General features: G+C 29.1%; 1 protein-coding gene across 4 annotated transcripts in view; it reads left to right on the top strand.

Annotated features, from left to right (window-relative positions):
- Positions 1-519: 519 nt before the first annotated feature.
- The window catches only part of LOC142329873 (NEDD8 ultimate buster 1-like), a 72,623-nt gene continuing 54,538 nt past the window's right edge, over positions 520-18,604 (top strand). For 3 of the 4 annotated variants that reach the window (XM_075374758.1, XM_075374757.1, XM_075374759.1), the window contains exon 1: positions 520-763. In XM_075374758.1, coding sequence (XP_075230873.1) covers positions 639-763 — 125 coding nt within the window. In that variant the 5' untranslated portion in view covers positions 520-638. The remainder of the gene's footprint in view (positions 764-18,604) is intronic. The other variant, XM_075374760.1, reaches the window with a different exon arrangement.

Here is an 18,604-nt window from a genome sequence, read left to right as displayed (position 1 = left end):
TTATCCATAAGTTGTTTTTACCTACAGCACACAATTTAAATGAATATATTTACAGAGAAATTCTTGAAACACTGTAGAAAAAAAAATTTGCCGGTCATCAAAGAAAACTGGATGCTACATCACTCTCTATTAATTATTTTTTGGAAAAGAAAAACATTCCTGTAGTTCCTTAACCACCTGAGTTTAATCCCTGTTCCTGACTAAAAAAAACACCTCAAAGGACACCATTTTACCAAAGTATAAAAAATTAATAAAAACATAACCTACCACCTGAAGGATTTCTGGAGAACACTACTATAAAGATTAGTAGAACCGTTTAAAAGGTCGCATGGCTTCCAATCAAACTATTTCGAAGGTGATAAAATTCATGTATAATTGGATAGAAAAAAAAGCTTTTTTAAATTAGTCTCATTACTTTATTTATAGATCTCGTATACATTTAAAAAAAAAAAAATCGTTCGTTCGTGAATGAACGTACACACATATCTAGTAGGCTATGTTCTGACATTTTGTCCGAATTGTAAGTTAGGTACGAAACATGGCTGGAGGTTTTGATTGTTATAAACGAATACGTGATTTCGAATTTGAAAATATTATGAATAAATTTTCCAGTGAAAATTTAGAAAGTATGTTTAGTGATGATAATTACTGCGAACCAACAGTTAATGAAAATACTCTTAATTTTTTGTCTTCAGGAAGAAGAAAGTGATAGTGAATTTGAGGTTAGTGGTCTGCCGATTTATGAAAATATTAAAGTACTTCCGTAAGTAATACCGATAATTCTAGTAATAATATTACTTGAAATAATTCTAATAATCATATTCAGGAATATGGGGGGAAAATACGATGTATTTTGAAAACAATTATATTTTCTTAATACATTTTTTAATTTTACCCGCGTACTATTAAAATTATTTTTTTATACGTTTTTTTTTTGTTTTCAGTCATTTGACTGGTTTGATTCAGATCTCCAAGATTCCCTATCTAGTGCTAGTGGTTTCATTTGGGTATATCCCCTAACAATTTGTTTTACATATTCCAAACGTGGCCTGCCTACACAATTTTTTCCTTCTACCTGTCCTTCCAATATTAAAGCGATTATTCCAGGATGCCTTAATATGTGGCCTCTCTTCTTTTAACTATATTTTTCCAAATGTTTCTTTCTTCATCTATTTGCTCCAAAACTTCTTCATTTGTTACTTTATCCACCCATCTGATTTTTAACATTCTCCTATAGCATCGCTTTTGAAAAGCTTCTATCTTTTCTTCTCAGGTACTCTGATCGTCCAAGTTTCACTTCCATATAAAGCTGTGCTCCAAATATATACTTTCAAAAATCTTTTCCTGACGTTTAAATTAATTTTTGATGAAAATGAATTATACTTCTGATTCACCTGTGCTATTTCGGCATTTTATATCACTCCTGCTTTAGTTTTACATATTCCAAACGTGGCCTGCCTACACAATTTTTTCCTTATACCTATTCTTCCAATATTAAAGCGATTATTCCAGGATTCCTTAATATCTGGCCTCCCTTCTTTTAACTATATTTTTCCAAATGGTTCTTTCTTCATCTATTTGTCGCAATACCTCTTCATTTGTCACTTTATCCACCCGTCTGATTTTTAACATTCTCCTATAGCACTGCATTTCAAAAGCTTCTTCTAATCTTTTCTTCTCAGATACTCCGATCGTCCAAGTTTCACTTCCATATAAAGCGACACTCTAAACATATACTTTCAAAAATCTTTTCCTAACATTTAATTTAATTTTTGAAGTAAACAAATTATATTTCTGACTGAAGGCTCGTTTCGCTTGTGCTATTCGGCATTTTATATCACTCCTGCTTCGTCCATATTTAGTAATTCTACTTCCCAAATAACAAAATTCTTCTACTTCCATTATCTTTTGTCCTCCCATTTTCACTTTCAGTGGTCCTTATTTGCTATTTCTACTACATTTCAGTACTTTCATTTTGTTCTTGTTTATTTTCATCTGAAGGACTTCACCTATGCCGTTCATTGTTTCTTCTAAATCCTGTTTACTCTCGGCTAGAATTACTATAGCATCAGCAAATCGTAGCTTCTTTATCTTTTCACCTTGTACTGTTACTCCGAATCTAAATTGTACTTTAACATTATTAACTGCTAATTCCATGTAAAGATTACAAAGTAACGGGGATGGAGAACCTTATTACACCTTCTTTCTTATGTTCTTCAATTATTACTGTTCCTGTAAATGTTAGCAATTGTTCTTCTATCTCTATATTTGAACCCTAATTTTTTTTAAATGCTGAACATTTTATTCCAGTCTACGTTATCGAATGCCTTTTCTAGGTCTATAAATGCCAAGTATGTTTGTTTTTCTTTGTATTAATCTTCCTTCTACTAGTAATCTAAGGCCTAAAATTGCTTCCCTTGTCCCTTATACTTTTCCTGAAACCAAATTGGTCTTCTCCTAACACTTCTTCCACTCTCCTCTCAATTCTTCTGTATAGAATTCTAGTTAAGATTTTTAGTGCATGGCTAGTTAAACCAATTGTTCTGTATTCTTCACATTTATCTGCCCCTGCTTTCTTTGGTATCATGACTATAACACTTTTTTTGAAGTATAACGGAACTTCCCCTTTTTCATAAATATTACACACCAGTTTGTATAATCTATCAATCGCTTCCTCACCTGCACTGCACAGTAATTCTACAGGTATTCCATCTATTCCAGGAGCCTTTCTGCCATTCAAATCTTTTAATGCTCTCTTAAATTCAAATCTCAGTATTGTTTCTCCCATTTCATTCTCTTTGACATCCTCTTCTTCCTCTATAACACCATTTTCTAATTCATTTCTTCCGTATATAACTCTTCAATATATTCCACCCACCTACCGACTTTACCTTTCGTATTATAAATCAGTGTACCATCTTTGTTTAATACATTATTAGATTTTAATTTATGTACCCCAAAAGTTTCCTTAACTTTCCTGTATGCTCCGTCTATTTTACCAATGTTCATTTCTCTTTCCACTTCTGAACACTTTTCTTTAATCCACTCTTCTTTCGCTAGTTTGCACTTCCTGTTTATAGTATTTCTTAATTGTCGATAGTTCCTTTTACTTTCTTCATCACTAGCATTCTTATATTTTCTACATTCATCCATCAGCTGCAATATATCATCTGAAACCCAAGGTTTTCTACCAGTTCTCTTTATTCCACCTAAGTTCGCTTCTGCTGATTTAAGAATTTCCTTTTTATCATTCTTCCATTCTTCTTCTACATTTTCTACCTTATCTTTTTTACTCAGACCTCTTGCGATGTCCTCCTCTTCCTCAAGCTTCTCTAAATTCCACCGATTCATCTGACACCTTTTCTTCAAGTTTTTAAACCCCAATCTACATTTCATTATCACCAAATCATGGTCGTTATCAATGTCTGCTCCAGGGTAAGTTTTGCAGTCAATGAGTTGATTTCTAAATCTTTGTTAACAATTTCAATTTCTAAAAACTAGCCTAATATTTTTAAATCATTATATTTGGTTCTTAATCGTAATTATAACTGTTAAATTGTATTTATATCCTGAATCTTGCTAATTTTTTCATCTCCCTGTTCTATACATTTTCTCCATTTTGATGCGGGTTTATGGAGTTGCTTCTTTTTTTTTTTTCAAATGTCAGGTTAGGTATTTATTACATGAAACAATTATGTAAAAAATTATTTGAATTTCTACAAGTTCAGGAACAACAAATATGTAAAAATGTACGAGTTAATTATGAACAACATTCTGATGCGATAAGGATTTAAAGCTTTTATTTTTTCTTTTACTTTTTGAAATTTTAAGGGCATCAACTATTGCGGTCATTAGACCCTTTCTACATTAAAAAAAAAAAAAATTTATTTATTTCCTCTACAAAAACACTAGAATCGAAGTCAGGACTGGTTTTATCTTTTCAAATCTAAAACAGAACTCTGAAAATATAACATAACATGCTCTTCTATTTAGAAATGAATTTCTTATAAAATTTTGTCAAAAATTATCAAAAAACAGAAGATGATAAGGGTTTAAAGGGTCTTTACCTCTTTTTTTCCTGTTTAGCCTACAAATCGTTCAGGTATTATTTCAGAGGATGAGGAAAATGAAATGTAATCTTGTACATTTTCAAATCGATCATTTATGTGATGTGTAGTTAATTGAAACCCAACCATCAAAGAACACCGGTATCTACGATCTAGTATTCAAATCCATATAAAAGTATCTGCCTTTACTAGGATTTGAACCATAGAACTTTTTTTTTTGTCTTCAGTCATTTGACTGGTTTGATGCAGCTCTCCAAGATTCCCTATCTAGGGCTAGTCGTTTCATTTCAGTATACCCTCTACATCCTACATCCCTAATAATTTGTTTTACATATTCCAAACGTGGCCTGCCTACACAATTTTTCCCTTCTACCTGTCCTTCCAATATTAAAGCGACTATTCCAGGATGCCTTAGTATGTGGCCTATAAGTCTGTCTCTTCTTTTAACTATATTTTTCCAAATGCTTCTTTCTTCATCTATTTGCCGCAATACCTCTTCATTTGTCACTTTATCCACCCATCTGATTTTTAACATTCTCCTATAGCATCGCATTTCAAAAGCTTCTAATCTTTTCTTCTCAGATACTCCAATCGTCCAAGTTTCACTTCCATATAAAGCGACACTCCAAACATACACTTTCAAAAATCTTTTCCTGACATTTAAATTAATTTTTGATGTAAACAAATTATATTTCTTACTGAAGGCTCGTTTAGCTTGTGCTATTCGGCATTTTATATCGCTCCTGCTTCGTCCATCTTTAGTAATTTTACTTCGCAAATAACAAAATTCTTCTACCTCCATAATCTTTTCTCCTCCTATTTTTACATTCAGCGGTCCATCTTTGTTATTTCTACTACATTTCATTACTTTTGTTTTGTTCTTGTTTATTTTCATGCGATAGTTCTTGCGTAGGATTTCATCCGTGCCGTTCATTGTTTCTTCTAAATCCTTTTTACTCTCGGCTAGAATTACTATATCGTCAGCAAATCGTAGCATCTTTATCTTTTCACCTTGTACTGTTACTCCGAATCTAAATTGTTCTTTAACATCATTAACTGCTAGTTCCATGTAAAGATTAAAAAGTAACAGTGATAGGGAACATCCTTGTCGGACTTCCTTTCTTATTACAGCTTCTTATGTTCTTCAATTGTTACCGTTGCTGTTTGGTTCCTGTACATGTTAGCAATTGTTCTTCTATCTCTGTATTTGAACCCTAATTTTTTTTAAATGCTGAACATTTTATTCCAGTCTACGTTAACGAATGCCTTTTCTAGGTCTATAAACGCCAAGTATGTTGGTTTCTTTTTCTTTAATCTTCCTTCTACTATTAATCTGAGCTCTAAAATTGCTTCCCTTGTCCCTATACTTTTCCTGAAACCAAATTGGTCTTCTCCTAACACTTCTTCCATATTGATAATATTGATATTAATTAGTCATAATGTTAATAATAATTAGTCAGATTGATAAGTAATTAAAAAATTAATTATACATATTCATTTTTATACTTAATGCAATGTTAATTATGGGTATTATAAAATTAATATCTCTTCTGATTGACTACAGATTAATAATATTTTTAGTAGTTTTTTTTTTTTTTTTTTTTTGTTAGATGAGGAGTTTTTTAATTTAATTTTTTTTTAATATGTAGACTGCATGTGATTATTGTATTTATCTAGTGTACTGAACTTTGGTTATTTGTAGACAATTCATATAAAAAAATATTTCTACAATAAACTTAATAACATTATCATAAATAACAAACATTTAAGTTTACTTCAAAGAGTCGACCACACATTTATTAATAAAAAAAACAAATTTCAAATTCCAAGATTATCAATTTTGTAAACAATCTGTAGACAAATCATTTATGAATAAAAATAATATGTTGCACAATAACATTTAAATAAAATCATTCTAAAGTCAAATTTTTTCGTAACTTAAAAAACACAGGTTACAATGGTGCTACATTTTATAAAATGGGAAAAATTATTGCTTGGAAAATGCTTTTAAATGCTCTTATATGTTTGGTTTTCACTTAAATAATACACTCAATTTGATGAATAGGAACAAACGTTTTTTTTTTAAATCTGTATCAAAAATTTATTATAGTTATGTAAAATTCACAATCTTACAAAAAATCTAATTTTCTGTCAGAGAATATATTAAAAAGGTTCCAGTTTTATATTTTAACAGTTAAGGAATTGGGTGGGACAAAAAGCTAATTATAGAAAAAAAATTACCTTAATGTGCCCTAGTTGGCTTTATTACAAATAATCTAATGTAGAGATAAAGTAAAACTTCAATTTTATGGCATCATAATAGCTTTGGGTCTGTTTTATGTTTTAAAGCAGTGGTTTCCAAACTTTTCTGCGTCATGGCCCCCTTTCCATGGCGCCCTTTTTCAATTAAAATTTTTCCAGGGCATCCTACCTTAAATGAAAGTACGATTAAGCATGAAAGTAAGAAATAAAAATAAATAAAACTCATGAATCTTCATTATTCGTTTACTTTATTAACATTAAATTAATAATTATAAATGTCTTGGTTCAGTTAATTATAAAGCTTTTACAATATTTTGTGGCACCCCTGTGAAGAGGCTGTGTCAGCGCACAGTTTGGGAATCACTGTTTTAAAGGTTTGAGAGAAATTTGAAGTATACCCACTACTATAAAACTACAGATCTTGTGTATTCATCATCCAGGCTCCATTCAAAACGTTAGATACTGTAAAAGCTCTATAATTTATCTCTTTCCATAATGAGTCGTCCATCTTAGGCATGCCCGCACACGCGCATGTGTGTGTTGTGTTGTGCGAGCGTACTATTATAAAAGTTCATAACAATAAAAAGAGAAGTCTGTTTATTTGGCTGTAATTTTAAATAATTTTTAAGTCTAATTTTTTTTTTTCACTGGTAAATATTATATTGCAAAGTAGTAGGGGTTGGCAAATATTGTTTACTTATTTAATACTAAAATATTGGTTATTCAAATTACTTCATCAAGTTACTTACTTTAAAATAATATTCCTATTAATAAAATTACATAGTTTCTTTTTTTAAAAATAATTTTCATAAAAATCAGATATTTCATATCAGAATTAAAAGAAATGTTTAAGAATATATATTGTGTATATAAGAACACCAAGTGATGTTATTGGAGAGTATACTGATCTAGTCGGGAGACCTTTGATACTTCCTTATTGTGGTTTAGAATTTCACCTGTGTAGGTCTGTATTAATTTCAAACTTATTATTTTGTATTTTTTAGTTTTTTTTTGTTATTTTATTATTTTTTAACTTATAAATTTTATTATTACATTACCCGAGATATTCTCAGTGAAGTGGAATAATTTGTTGTTAATATTTAATCGTTATAAACAAACAGTAACTATATTACTTTTAAATGCTGCTGTATATATTTTAACAATTAAGTTTGAAGATAATCCTAAGTTTTTGCCGTGGGTACATTTGTATATGTTTTACGGGTACTTTCCATTAAGAAACATTATAAATGATAATAAACCTATGGGATTTTACATTGCCACTTAACTAGTGACTGCTTACCAAGATTCATTGAACTAACATCACTTATTACATGATTTATTACCCAGTTTACAATCTACAGCTTTATGTGTGAAGTTGTTGCTGGTGAGTTTTGGTTTGTGTTCAGTATGTGTAAAACTTTTTTTAAATTAGAGAAGAGAGTACAAAGAACTATACAAGTTGATTGAGCTTAGAGACTAGTTACAATGATAAAATAATGAATATTATTTTTGAACGATGAGGAAATCTTCACTGAGAACCAAACACGTATTCTAGAATAGTGAATTTGAACAGGTAATAACAATATGTTTTGTTTAGAAAAGTATCCCGTGAGGTTATAGTATTAGAAATGAAGTATTTGAAGAGAAAGTAAAAGAGACATGATGTTTAAAAAAATGATATGGATCTTTTTTTTAGTTGTAATTATATTTATACATACTGAATATTACATAAAATTAAATAATTGAAGGCCTCATCATTACCTGTTTATGTACTGATGGCTATGTTATTTAGCTAATCATGCAGGTGAATTTTAAAAGTTGCATTCATTTATTATGTTGTAAGCTATCAAGCTTAATAAAAAATATTTAAAAAAATCAGAATAAATGTTTGTTGAAAAAAAAATTAATAATAAATATGACCATCTTACATAAAAACCGACCGTTTTGATCTGCAAAACACATCAATGTAAGTTTAAAAAAAGCGAGAAAATATTTAAAAGTATTTCATGCAACAATAAAGGCCATTTTACCTTTTTAAAATACATAGCTAATTTATTAATCATCAAATGCAGACACAGATAAAAGATTTTGTTATTAACAGAAATCTAATTTTTTTTTAAAACAAAAAACAGAATTTAAATAAAATATTGACACCCGAAATAATTAATAAGTAGCAATTATTAGAGCACATTTAAATAGAAATTAAATACAACAAATTTAGTTTACAAAAGAATCAGAAACCTCTCTTTTATTGTATCTGTACTTACTTGAAAGTAAATTATTTTTATTATGTATAAAGTAATCTGTATAAATTTTATTTTATTTTATTTAAAATATATTTGATTAAGCTATAAATAATAATTTTTTAAAGCCTTACAATTCCGATAATTACTGCTAACTTAACGTAACATTGTAATTAATATAACATACATGCAAATCACATTATTCAATTTCGTACTTAAATATAAAAATATTATTATTATAAAATATAATATAAAATATTTTTCTTAATATAAAATATTATTATTAAAAGAACTTACCCGGTTTACATGTTGAATTCTTTTCTGAATGGTCGTTTAGATTCATTTAAAATATTGCTAAATATACTGAGTAAGTAAACAAAATTTGATACGGCTTTAATAACGACGCTACAGGTCGTAAAGAAATAAATATTATTTGGTGTATTTGACAACTTTAATCGTTAATAACAGTAATATTAATTTAACAAATTATCAGAAAGAAAAGATTAGATAATATATATATATATATAAGTTTTGTTTATTTTATCTACATTGCTTTATATAATGGAACAGGTAATAATAATATTATAAATAATTTTATAAATATAATTTCTCATCAAGTATCACATTTTGACACACGCAGTTCTTTTTTTGTTGACGAATTATGGCGCGAAGCAGATGGACGAGAGTCGGAACATTCCAGAAATTTTGCTATCTTGTCCCATTCACGTGCACACTCCCTCACACAATCATCACTACGTACAAAGTTATCACAGGAAGTAAATTTTGTTCAGAGCCATCTTTTTATTTTACTAATGTTAGTTTTTTATTTATTATTACTTCCTTATATTAATAATACAGATTACTGCATTCATTAGTTTTAATTTTCGAGTTAATAGTTTTTAATTCCTTGTACGAAGTAAAGAAAGTAGATTATGATCGCGAAAAATTTCGGTTTTCAGATTTCAATGGAAACATCAGTTTTGACCATCCCTGAATCCATTTTTACTCGTTTTGGCGTGACGTCTGTACGTATTTATCTCGCATAACTCAAAAACGACTAGCCTTAGATTGTTGAAATTTTGGATTTAGGACTGTTGTAACATCTAGTTGTACACCTCCCCTTTTGATTGCAATCGACTGAACAAAAAGTGCCCAAAATCCAAACAATTTTGAGTAATAAGCCCTCACTGAGAGCTTTTCAACGATATATCATAAGTATATATATATATATATATATATATATTTCACTTATTTTATATTATGGACACGATAACTGCCGTAATTTTGCGCCAATCGCTTTCAAATTGATACATAAAATATAACTACCCAAAATCTCGATCGAGTTCGTTAATGGGAAAAATCGGACTATGGGAGTGGAAATGGGGTGGCTTTTTTTTAGAAAACAAAACATCGCTATAACTTTCTTATTAAGTAAAATATTGAACTTCTGTTCAAGTTCCTACTATTCTTTGGATAAGGGCCTAACATATATGTAAGTAAAGTTTTTTGATATCACCAACTATTGGCCCAGGGGTTGGAAAAAATGGGGTTTTGAAGACAAAAAAATCATACCTCTCTTAATAGGCACAATATCGAATCGGTTTCAAGTGATCGTTAATCCTCTAAACATTACCTAAAACTTTTGTTCGAAACAATATTTGATATGACCAACCCTTACGGCAAAATATTGGAAACCAAGGGACGACCAAAATATTGCCGGAATTGTAAGATGGGCTAAAATTGTCGTACGCTAAACATGTGAAACTTTTTTTCACGTGAAATTATTTTTGTATCTAGTAAATATGAAGTTTTTCTTAACTTTAATCTGGTGGAAATCTTTTTTATCCCCTACTTAGCACCGGTGAAATCTACCTTCGCCTTCCGGCGTGCCGAAAGGTTTTTTTTATATTATAACACTTTTAAACTACTTTCAATATAATTTATTATAAACGTATTTTTTAACTGTAATCAATAATTAAAAAAAAAAGATGCTTTAAACTTTTATTTTCTTTTAGAATTACATTATTCTAAATGAATTTTTTTTGTGGTTTTCCGAGAAAAATAAATTACGATTATAAAAAAAAATTAATCAAGTATATTAACTATAACCGGCCTCCGTGACGCGAGTGGTAGCGTCTCGGCCTTTCATCCGGAGATCCCGGGTTCGAATCCCGGTCAGGCATGGCATTTTCACACCCGCTACAAATCATTCATCCTATCCTCTGAAAGTAATACCTAACGGTGATCCCGGAGGTTAAAAAAAAAAAAAGTATTAATAACTATGTTTCTTTCCAAACCGTTAACTGCCTTCCTTATTTCATAATTAAAGAGAAAAAATAACTGGATATTAATGTTGTCAATTGATATTAATAAATTATTTAAGATAAAATAGATTATGAATATTTGTTTTTATAATGCGTGATGAAGATAAAAGTTCGTTGCCGCCCTGTCTCATCAGCGTTTTGTTGCTGTACACAGTTATGTAACCGTTCCTCACTCCAATCACGTACGTTCAAGGTTAACAGAGTTTTATCGCTTTTATATATCCCTTTACCCAGTGGCAGGAAATAAAGTCAAAAATATAAAATAAAACAACTTAAAGCTTTGTCTGATGGTTTTTATTTATTTGTTTTTGAATTTCTTGTCGGGTTAAGAATTATTTTTATGTGCAAATTAAGAAAGAAATATTAAAAAAAAACAAAAAACGTTAATTCAAAGAGCCGAACCCAGTACCTACAGTTGTTTTTAATACGGTTAACCTTTCCTTTTTTTTCTGTTTAGCCTCCGGTAATTACCGTTTAGATAATACTTCAGAGGATGATATGTACGAGTGTAAATGAACTCTTGTACAGTCTCAGGCCGACCATTTCTGAGGTCCTATTTTCTAGATGTAACCGGGTATCGAATCTGGAACTTTTAGTCTAGCAGGTAAAGTAGCTACCTCTCTAATAGCACGGAGGTCATGTTACATATAAAACAGATTAATTCTGTTTTTTTCTTTAATTCCTGATTTGATATTTAAAAAATATAATAACACTTAATAGCAAAATTGTATTGTACTTACTATATATTGAACTTGATTACGTATATAAAATGATTATACATGTAATTAAATAATAAGTAAAAATCTCGTTATAACCCCTTTGTGTACGGTTGGCTGTTGTAGTAGTATGTCCATTTATAGTTTTAAGTGAAAATTTATTCTCTTTAATATTTGAAGGTTAAAGAGAGAAAGGGTAAAAAGAAAAGGTTAAATTTTGTAATTTTCCGTAATGATCATTTTGTTAATGCTTCTAACTTACAATATATATATATATATATATATATATATATATATATATATATATATATATATATATATATACTGAAATCTAGCATAGTGAAGCATAGTCTGCTAGTTAAAATTAATAAATTATTTAAAACAGATAAGAATATTTGTTTTAATAATGCGTGATGAAGAGATAAAAAAAAGTTGTTTGCTGCGGTGTCTAGCCGGCTTTCGTTGTTTTGTAAACATTCCTCACTCCACCGACTACGAACGTTTTCAAGGTTAACACAGAGTCTAGTGCTTTTATAAATCTCTTACGCAATAGCAGGATTGAGTGTTATCTTATAAAACAAATAAATTCAAAAATTTTTGGATTAAATTGTTTTATTCATTTAGAGTATTGATTAAAAACTACGAAATGTATTTTTAAATATCTAAATAAAATAAAATTAGGCTTTACATGTATAATAAAGTGAATTAATAAATAGATCTACGGGTGTATGTACGCGCTTACACACATACTATATATTTTTTTTTAAATTCCTGATTTGATATTTAAAAAATATAGTAACACTTAATAACAAAATTGTATGTGCGCGCGCGTGCGGGTCCGTATTTACATCTACTATGTCTTGAGCTTGATTACGTATATAAAATAAATATTATATGTAATTAAATAATAAGTAAAAATCTCGTTATAACCCCTTTGTATATGGTTGGCTGTTGTAGTAATATGTCCACTTATAGTTTAAGGGAAAATTAATTCTCTTTAATATTTTATCTAATTATAAGTTCGGCAAGATTGATAGTAAATTTTAAAAACAATTAAATATTAGAGGACGTGTAACCGATGGCCTGATGTAAAAAAGTTTGCGAACGGAATTTTAGATGTAATAATTTTGTTGTTGTTTAAAACAAATGGTTGTGTCTTTCGATGTCGGTTGATTCCGTATGGGGTGGCGGGAAGATGGAGAAGAGCATCATGAGTGTAAACTAACGAAATTCACCGAGATGTTTTGTCTTGTAGTTAGTTATTGGCGGGAATTATTGGTAGATAGGCGACTGAATACGTAGTGCAATTACTGCCTTCACATAACAGTAACCTAATCCACATGTAACGTTATCCAAATTTCATCTTTTTATTGAGATATTCCTTATTACTGATTTAAGGTGAGTTTTATTTATTTTGTTAATGTTATTACAATTTTTTAAACAATAATTTGCAGTTGTTTTATTCTGTGTATGTATTACTCAAATTATTTATTAGATTAAAAATGTTAGATTCCAGTTAACGCCGATTGATTTTTACACAATAAATTAATAAATGTAATAATAATAAATAAATAAAGAGAAACAAGTTATATTGTTGTATTTTAGGTTATTTGGCCATTAACGGTGTATATATTTAACTAAACTGATATAAGCAAAGGGTATTTCGTGAGTGATATATCAGTTATATTAAGTTTTAAGTCTGGTAATGAAAATGAATCGTGTTAGAGAGAAAATAATTCGCATCTGTATCGTTATAAAGAATATACTGATTTACTGGTCCTGGGTTCGACACCCAAAATAGCTTACAGTTTCTTCACCGATCTCAGTTAATGTTAAATATTCATAAATGAATGTATAGGGAATAACATAAAAATTTGAAAAAAATAATTTTTGATAGGAAAGAAAGTTACAAATAATCATTTTAATAAATTTGTAAAAATATTTTTAGAAATCTATCGGCGTATTTTTTATTTAACATATATATTTAACAATAATTAATCGTAAGAAAGGAAAAAAACATCGGTAGTGAGTTTGTAGAAGGCGACCGATATTTATAATTTATGTGAGGTTCTGAGTTCGACACCAGGTAATTATAATATATCTTAATAATTATGCCTACATAATATTTAAAGCAGAAATTATTCGTAAACAGTACGACATATATACAACAAACAGTTCATGACCAAATTTTTATATTTAACATTTCCCGTGTTTAATTTATATTTTTTAAGCTAAATAAAAAAAAAAATCACAAAATTGTTGAAAATGTATAGTCGATCGTTCTTTTAGAGGAAAACTATTTTTAAGAAATATATAACGACCCTCCTTAGATAGATCGGTTGATAAATTAAGCGACTGATATACCGAAAATTCTATACGCGTGATTTTTTATTACTACAAACGCCGTTATAACTTTTCTTCTCGTCGGGAAAAATATTGGGATCAGAGGTTAAATTTTACGTAAATTTTTAATTTACAGTTGCCGTTTTTTTGCTTTAATTCCAACGAGAAATTTTTTAAAGCTTTTTCACGAACGGAAAGGCATTAATAAATTTAAAAAGCTTCGAAAACCTTAACGGTCAATTTTTTTATTACAAAGTTTTTGTAAAAATGCAGTTTGAGTGAGAAAATTTAAAAAATACAAACATGTTTAAGTAGCCACCGCATACAGAGAGAGAGTGTGATGGAGGGGATGAGTAAGAGAGTGACTTAGAGAGAGAGGGGAGAGTGAGAGACACAGCTGGGTGAGAGAGCGAGGGTGATTGAGAGAGGGCTGATAGGGGGATCAACGATGGTGAGGAAGTGAGAGAGAGGATCTCTCTCTCTTCCTTCTCTCTTCTCTTCTAATACTATTACAAAGAATTTAACACGATTTAATTTTTTTTTTTTAATATATAAATATAAATAATAAAATAATAATATGATTCATTATTAAATTTAAAAAAAAATAATAAAAATTTTATTAAAAATGATTTTTTTTATTCATCTTGCTTACCGGTTTAACTTGAAAGATTTATTCTACGTAAATGGGACGCAACGCAGCAAATTATATGATGCCGATCTTGGCTGCCAAAGGGCCAAGGGGGAAGGAAAAGTCAGGGTAATTGGCAACATAGCAGATGTTGAAGTCACAATGTTAGAGCTGCGTTTATATATACCAACTCCGTATTAAGAATAGTATTAGAAGAGAAGAGAGAAGGAAGTGAGAGATTTTTTTAAATTTAATAATTTAAATTTTTAAGATTAAGATTGTTTTTTAAATTTAATAATGAATCATATTATTATTTTATTATTTATATTTATATATTAAAAAAAAAAAAAAAAAAAATTAAATCGTGTTAAATTCTTTGTGTTTGACAATAAGGTCAATGAACTTATTTGATATTTATTGTTAATGCATTAGTGTTAAAAACTTAAAAATCGTACTTGATAACTTTTTTGTTTATTTTAATTTTGTTAGTAAAATTATTATTATTATTAATTATTATTATTTTAGTTAGTAAAATAATCACTGATCTTATACATCCGACCTCTCATTTAACCGGGCTTATTTATTTTATTTATCCGTAAAATTTACATAAATTATTGCTTGTTTTAAGTACTCTAATCGGTGATACATAACGGTTGGCGCTGTGGAAATGAAAAAAATTGTAGATACTTAGTATGTTTTCAATACGAGTAAAATAAATTAATAATTATTGAAATATTTTAAATAATTTATTAATTCTAACTAGCAGACCCGGCAATTTCTTCACTACGCTAGATTTCAGTATATATATATATATATATATATATAATTTCATGTACACAATGTCATGTACCGCTTATTCTTCGCTCGTTAAAATACACGTGTAAGGTATTAGGGGGTCGAATTGTTAATATAACTGGAAAAATTTTATCTGCTATTAGCAATATTAGAATCTTTTTTTTTTTAAATTACTTTACAAAACGGATAAACTTTATCGTAATATTTAAAAAAAAATTATAAAAATTAAGGAAGAGATTATTATTATTTTAAATAAAATGTAGTAAATATAAAATAATCGACAAATTTTGATTTAATTTAATTATATCGAACGTCTATATAAGAAATATGGATATTAATTTTGTTACTCGACGACAACAATACACACACGTACGCACGCACACATGTAAGCAAGTTTACATCGCGTGATACTGTACTGTCCAACGGTAGCCAATCAGAGCGAAGGAAGCCACTGTGTTTCTTAAACCCCCTTCCCCTCTCACCGTCATCGCATAGTCAGACTGAGAGATGCGTCATCCCCAAAAAATTAAACGAAAAAATAATTACCTCTAATATTTATTTCTCTTAGCTCGTCTGTCAGCATATTTTATAAATTATTGTTTTATTTTATCATTGGCCTTCGAACTACTGTTTTTTTATTAAAGCATTTATTACCATAAAGAATTTACTTATTAATTTATTTTTTTTATTAAACATTTCGCTTTTATCATAATCTGAATTTTTTTAAATCTAGCACAAATTATGTATTACAGTAAATAAAACTGTACTTTCAAAAGTAAATTGAACTACCATACCGGTATGAAGCTTTTTTGTTATTTAATAAAATCTAATGTTCCAGCTTGATAAAACTATATGTGTATATGTTTTTATCAGTAATGCAAGAGTTCGCACGCATGCACACGCGCGCGCGAAAAAATGCAGAAATCTGTTACTACATAATTACAATTTTTAATTTTTATTAAAATATTACATACGTTTACTTCTTAACAAATGTTACCATTCGTAAATGAAATGCGGGGAAACATCAGAATTTTTAATTTACTAAATCACACGAATCATTTACCGGTACAAAACAAAAATTCACATATTACTATTTAAATTCATATTTTAATTTAAGCACGCTTTTTAAAAAATCTGCCTAAAAGGATTAATATTTGAATAGATGTGTAAATAAATATACACTTATACAGACTTTTGAGAAAAATACACTTAAAATCGAACCTAATCGGCTCGAAGTGCAGTTATTTTAGCGTCGCGTTTAACACTGCTATTACTAATCGTCTATTTTTGTCGGTTGTAAACTATTCCTGCTACAGTGCGATATAGTTTCGTTGTTTACGTTTATGTTTATCCTAAAATACAGTATTCCTTCGAGGAAAGGGCTGCTATCATACAAACATATGTCCGAAAACGCTTCTTTGTAGAGTTGCGGTTAGCGGAAATTTCGCTCGGATTTCAGTTCCCAGGTGAAATGAGGTCATTCTGAAATGTTTAAGGGGGTCATAAAAGAAGTAAACTTGATGGGTTTTTATGATTTTCACTTGAAAAATCGAATAAACAGGTCCCAAAATTGTATCCCCCGTAGGTTTTATGATAACCAGCGTAAAACAGAAAAATTCAGTGATGAAAATCATGTTTTTTTAGGTTTGAAGTACAATAACTTTGTTAAATGACTAATGAATGCGTAAATTTTATTAAGAAAACGTGTAGAGAACTTAATTTTGAGAAAATTGATGAAAAGAAGTCTACGAAAATAAAAAAAATATCTACTTTTATTATTAAAAACAAAACTGAACAAAATTTAACAGTAAACAGCGAATGGATTTATGAAAATTTTAAACAATTTAAACAATTTTTTGGTGCGATAAATTTAGACCGCAAACAACAAATTGGTAGAATTTAATAATCTTCGTGAGAATAGCACACTTCGCAGCACTCGTGTTTCATTTGAACGCCAACCGGTACAAGATGAAAAAATCTTCAAATAGTACAGTTTAGTTCTAAAACGAGCACGCGAAGAATTTCTACGCTACTCAATATTCTACAAAATACAGTATAGAGGATATTACACGCTCAAGGACTGAATCCTTGTCATGTCCAGTGTAATATGCTTAAGCATATTACGCTGCGACTTTTTCCAAGATTAGAAAACCCTTAAATATTCAGTCTAAGAGTAATCTTTTTAGGTAGATTTCATAAGAAAGGTACATATTGTAGAGTACCATGATTCGATTTCCGGAAAATTTTGACATATCTTCGCGTTTCACATTCCCAAGTCCTAGTAAAGCCAGATATTTTTACACGGATTTGAATACTAGATCGTGGATACCGGTGTTCTTTTGTGGTGGGTTTCAATTAACCACACATCTCAAGAACGGTCGAACTGAGAATGTACAAGACTACACTTCATTTACACTCATACATATCATCCTCATTGATCCTCTGAAGAATTACCTAAACGGTAGTTACCGGAGGCTAAACAGGAAAAGGCTAAACATGGTGATTTTGGAGACCCCAAAATCACAATCAGCACAAAGTTTTATATATATATATATATATATATATATATATATATATGTGTGTATCACTTTCTTGTGTACACGATAACTGCTGTAATTTTGCATCAATCACTTTCAAATTGTTCCCTAAATAAAAATCGGCCCAGCATCTCGGTCAAGTTCGTTAACGGCCAAAATCGGATCACTTGGGTGTTGATGTGGTGTCTTCTTCGAAAAAACAAATATGTAATAAAAAATATTATTACATTCTCTATTTAAAAATTAAATTATCTATTTCAAAAGTAAATCGATAAAACATTTCATTTAATAGAACGTAATAATATTAAAAATGCTTAAGTTATAAAAACAAAATTTATTTTTAAAAAATACGAATAATACACGTGTAATGACACGTTTGTAATAAATTATAATATGAAAAGAAGTTTAAATTTAATATTATATTATAATAGGACTAGGTTTGGGCAGCTTACACTTTAATAACGCATCATTTAATATTTAAATGACTTGAAAATAATGAGGTGATATTTAATAATTAAAGGTCCGATGTTTAATATAAACGAAGTGATGGATTTAAATGGACTTTTATTTAAAATCAGTAAAATATATATTTTTTCAAACCGAATGAATTATCTAGTTTTAAGGGGTTGTAAATGGGTAAAACACCCCAAATTACAAAATAGTTTATTTCATTATATTTTTGAACAATC

The sequence above is a fragment of the Lycorma delicatula genome, chromosome 9, assembly GCF_047948215.1.
Source record: "Lycorma delicatula isolate Av1 chromosome 9, ASM4794821v1, whole genome shotgun sequence".
Lineage (NCBI taxonomy): Eukaryota > Metazoa > Arthropoda > Insecta > Hemiptera > Fulgoridae > Lycorma > Lycorma delicatula.
The sequence above is the reverse complement of the archived record's forward strand: the minus strand, read 5'-3'. Positions and strand labels throughout refer to the sequence as shown.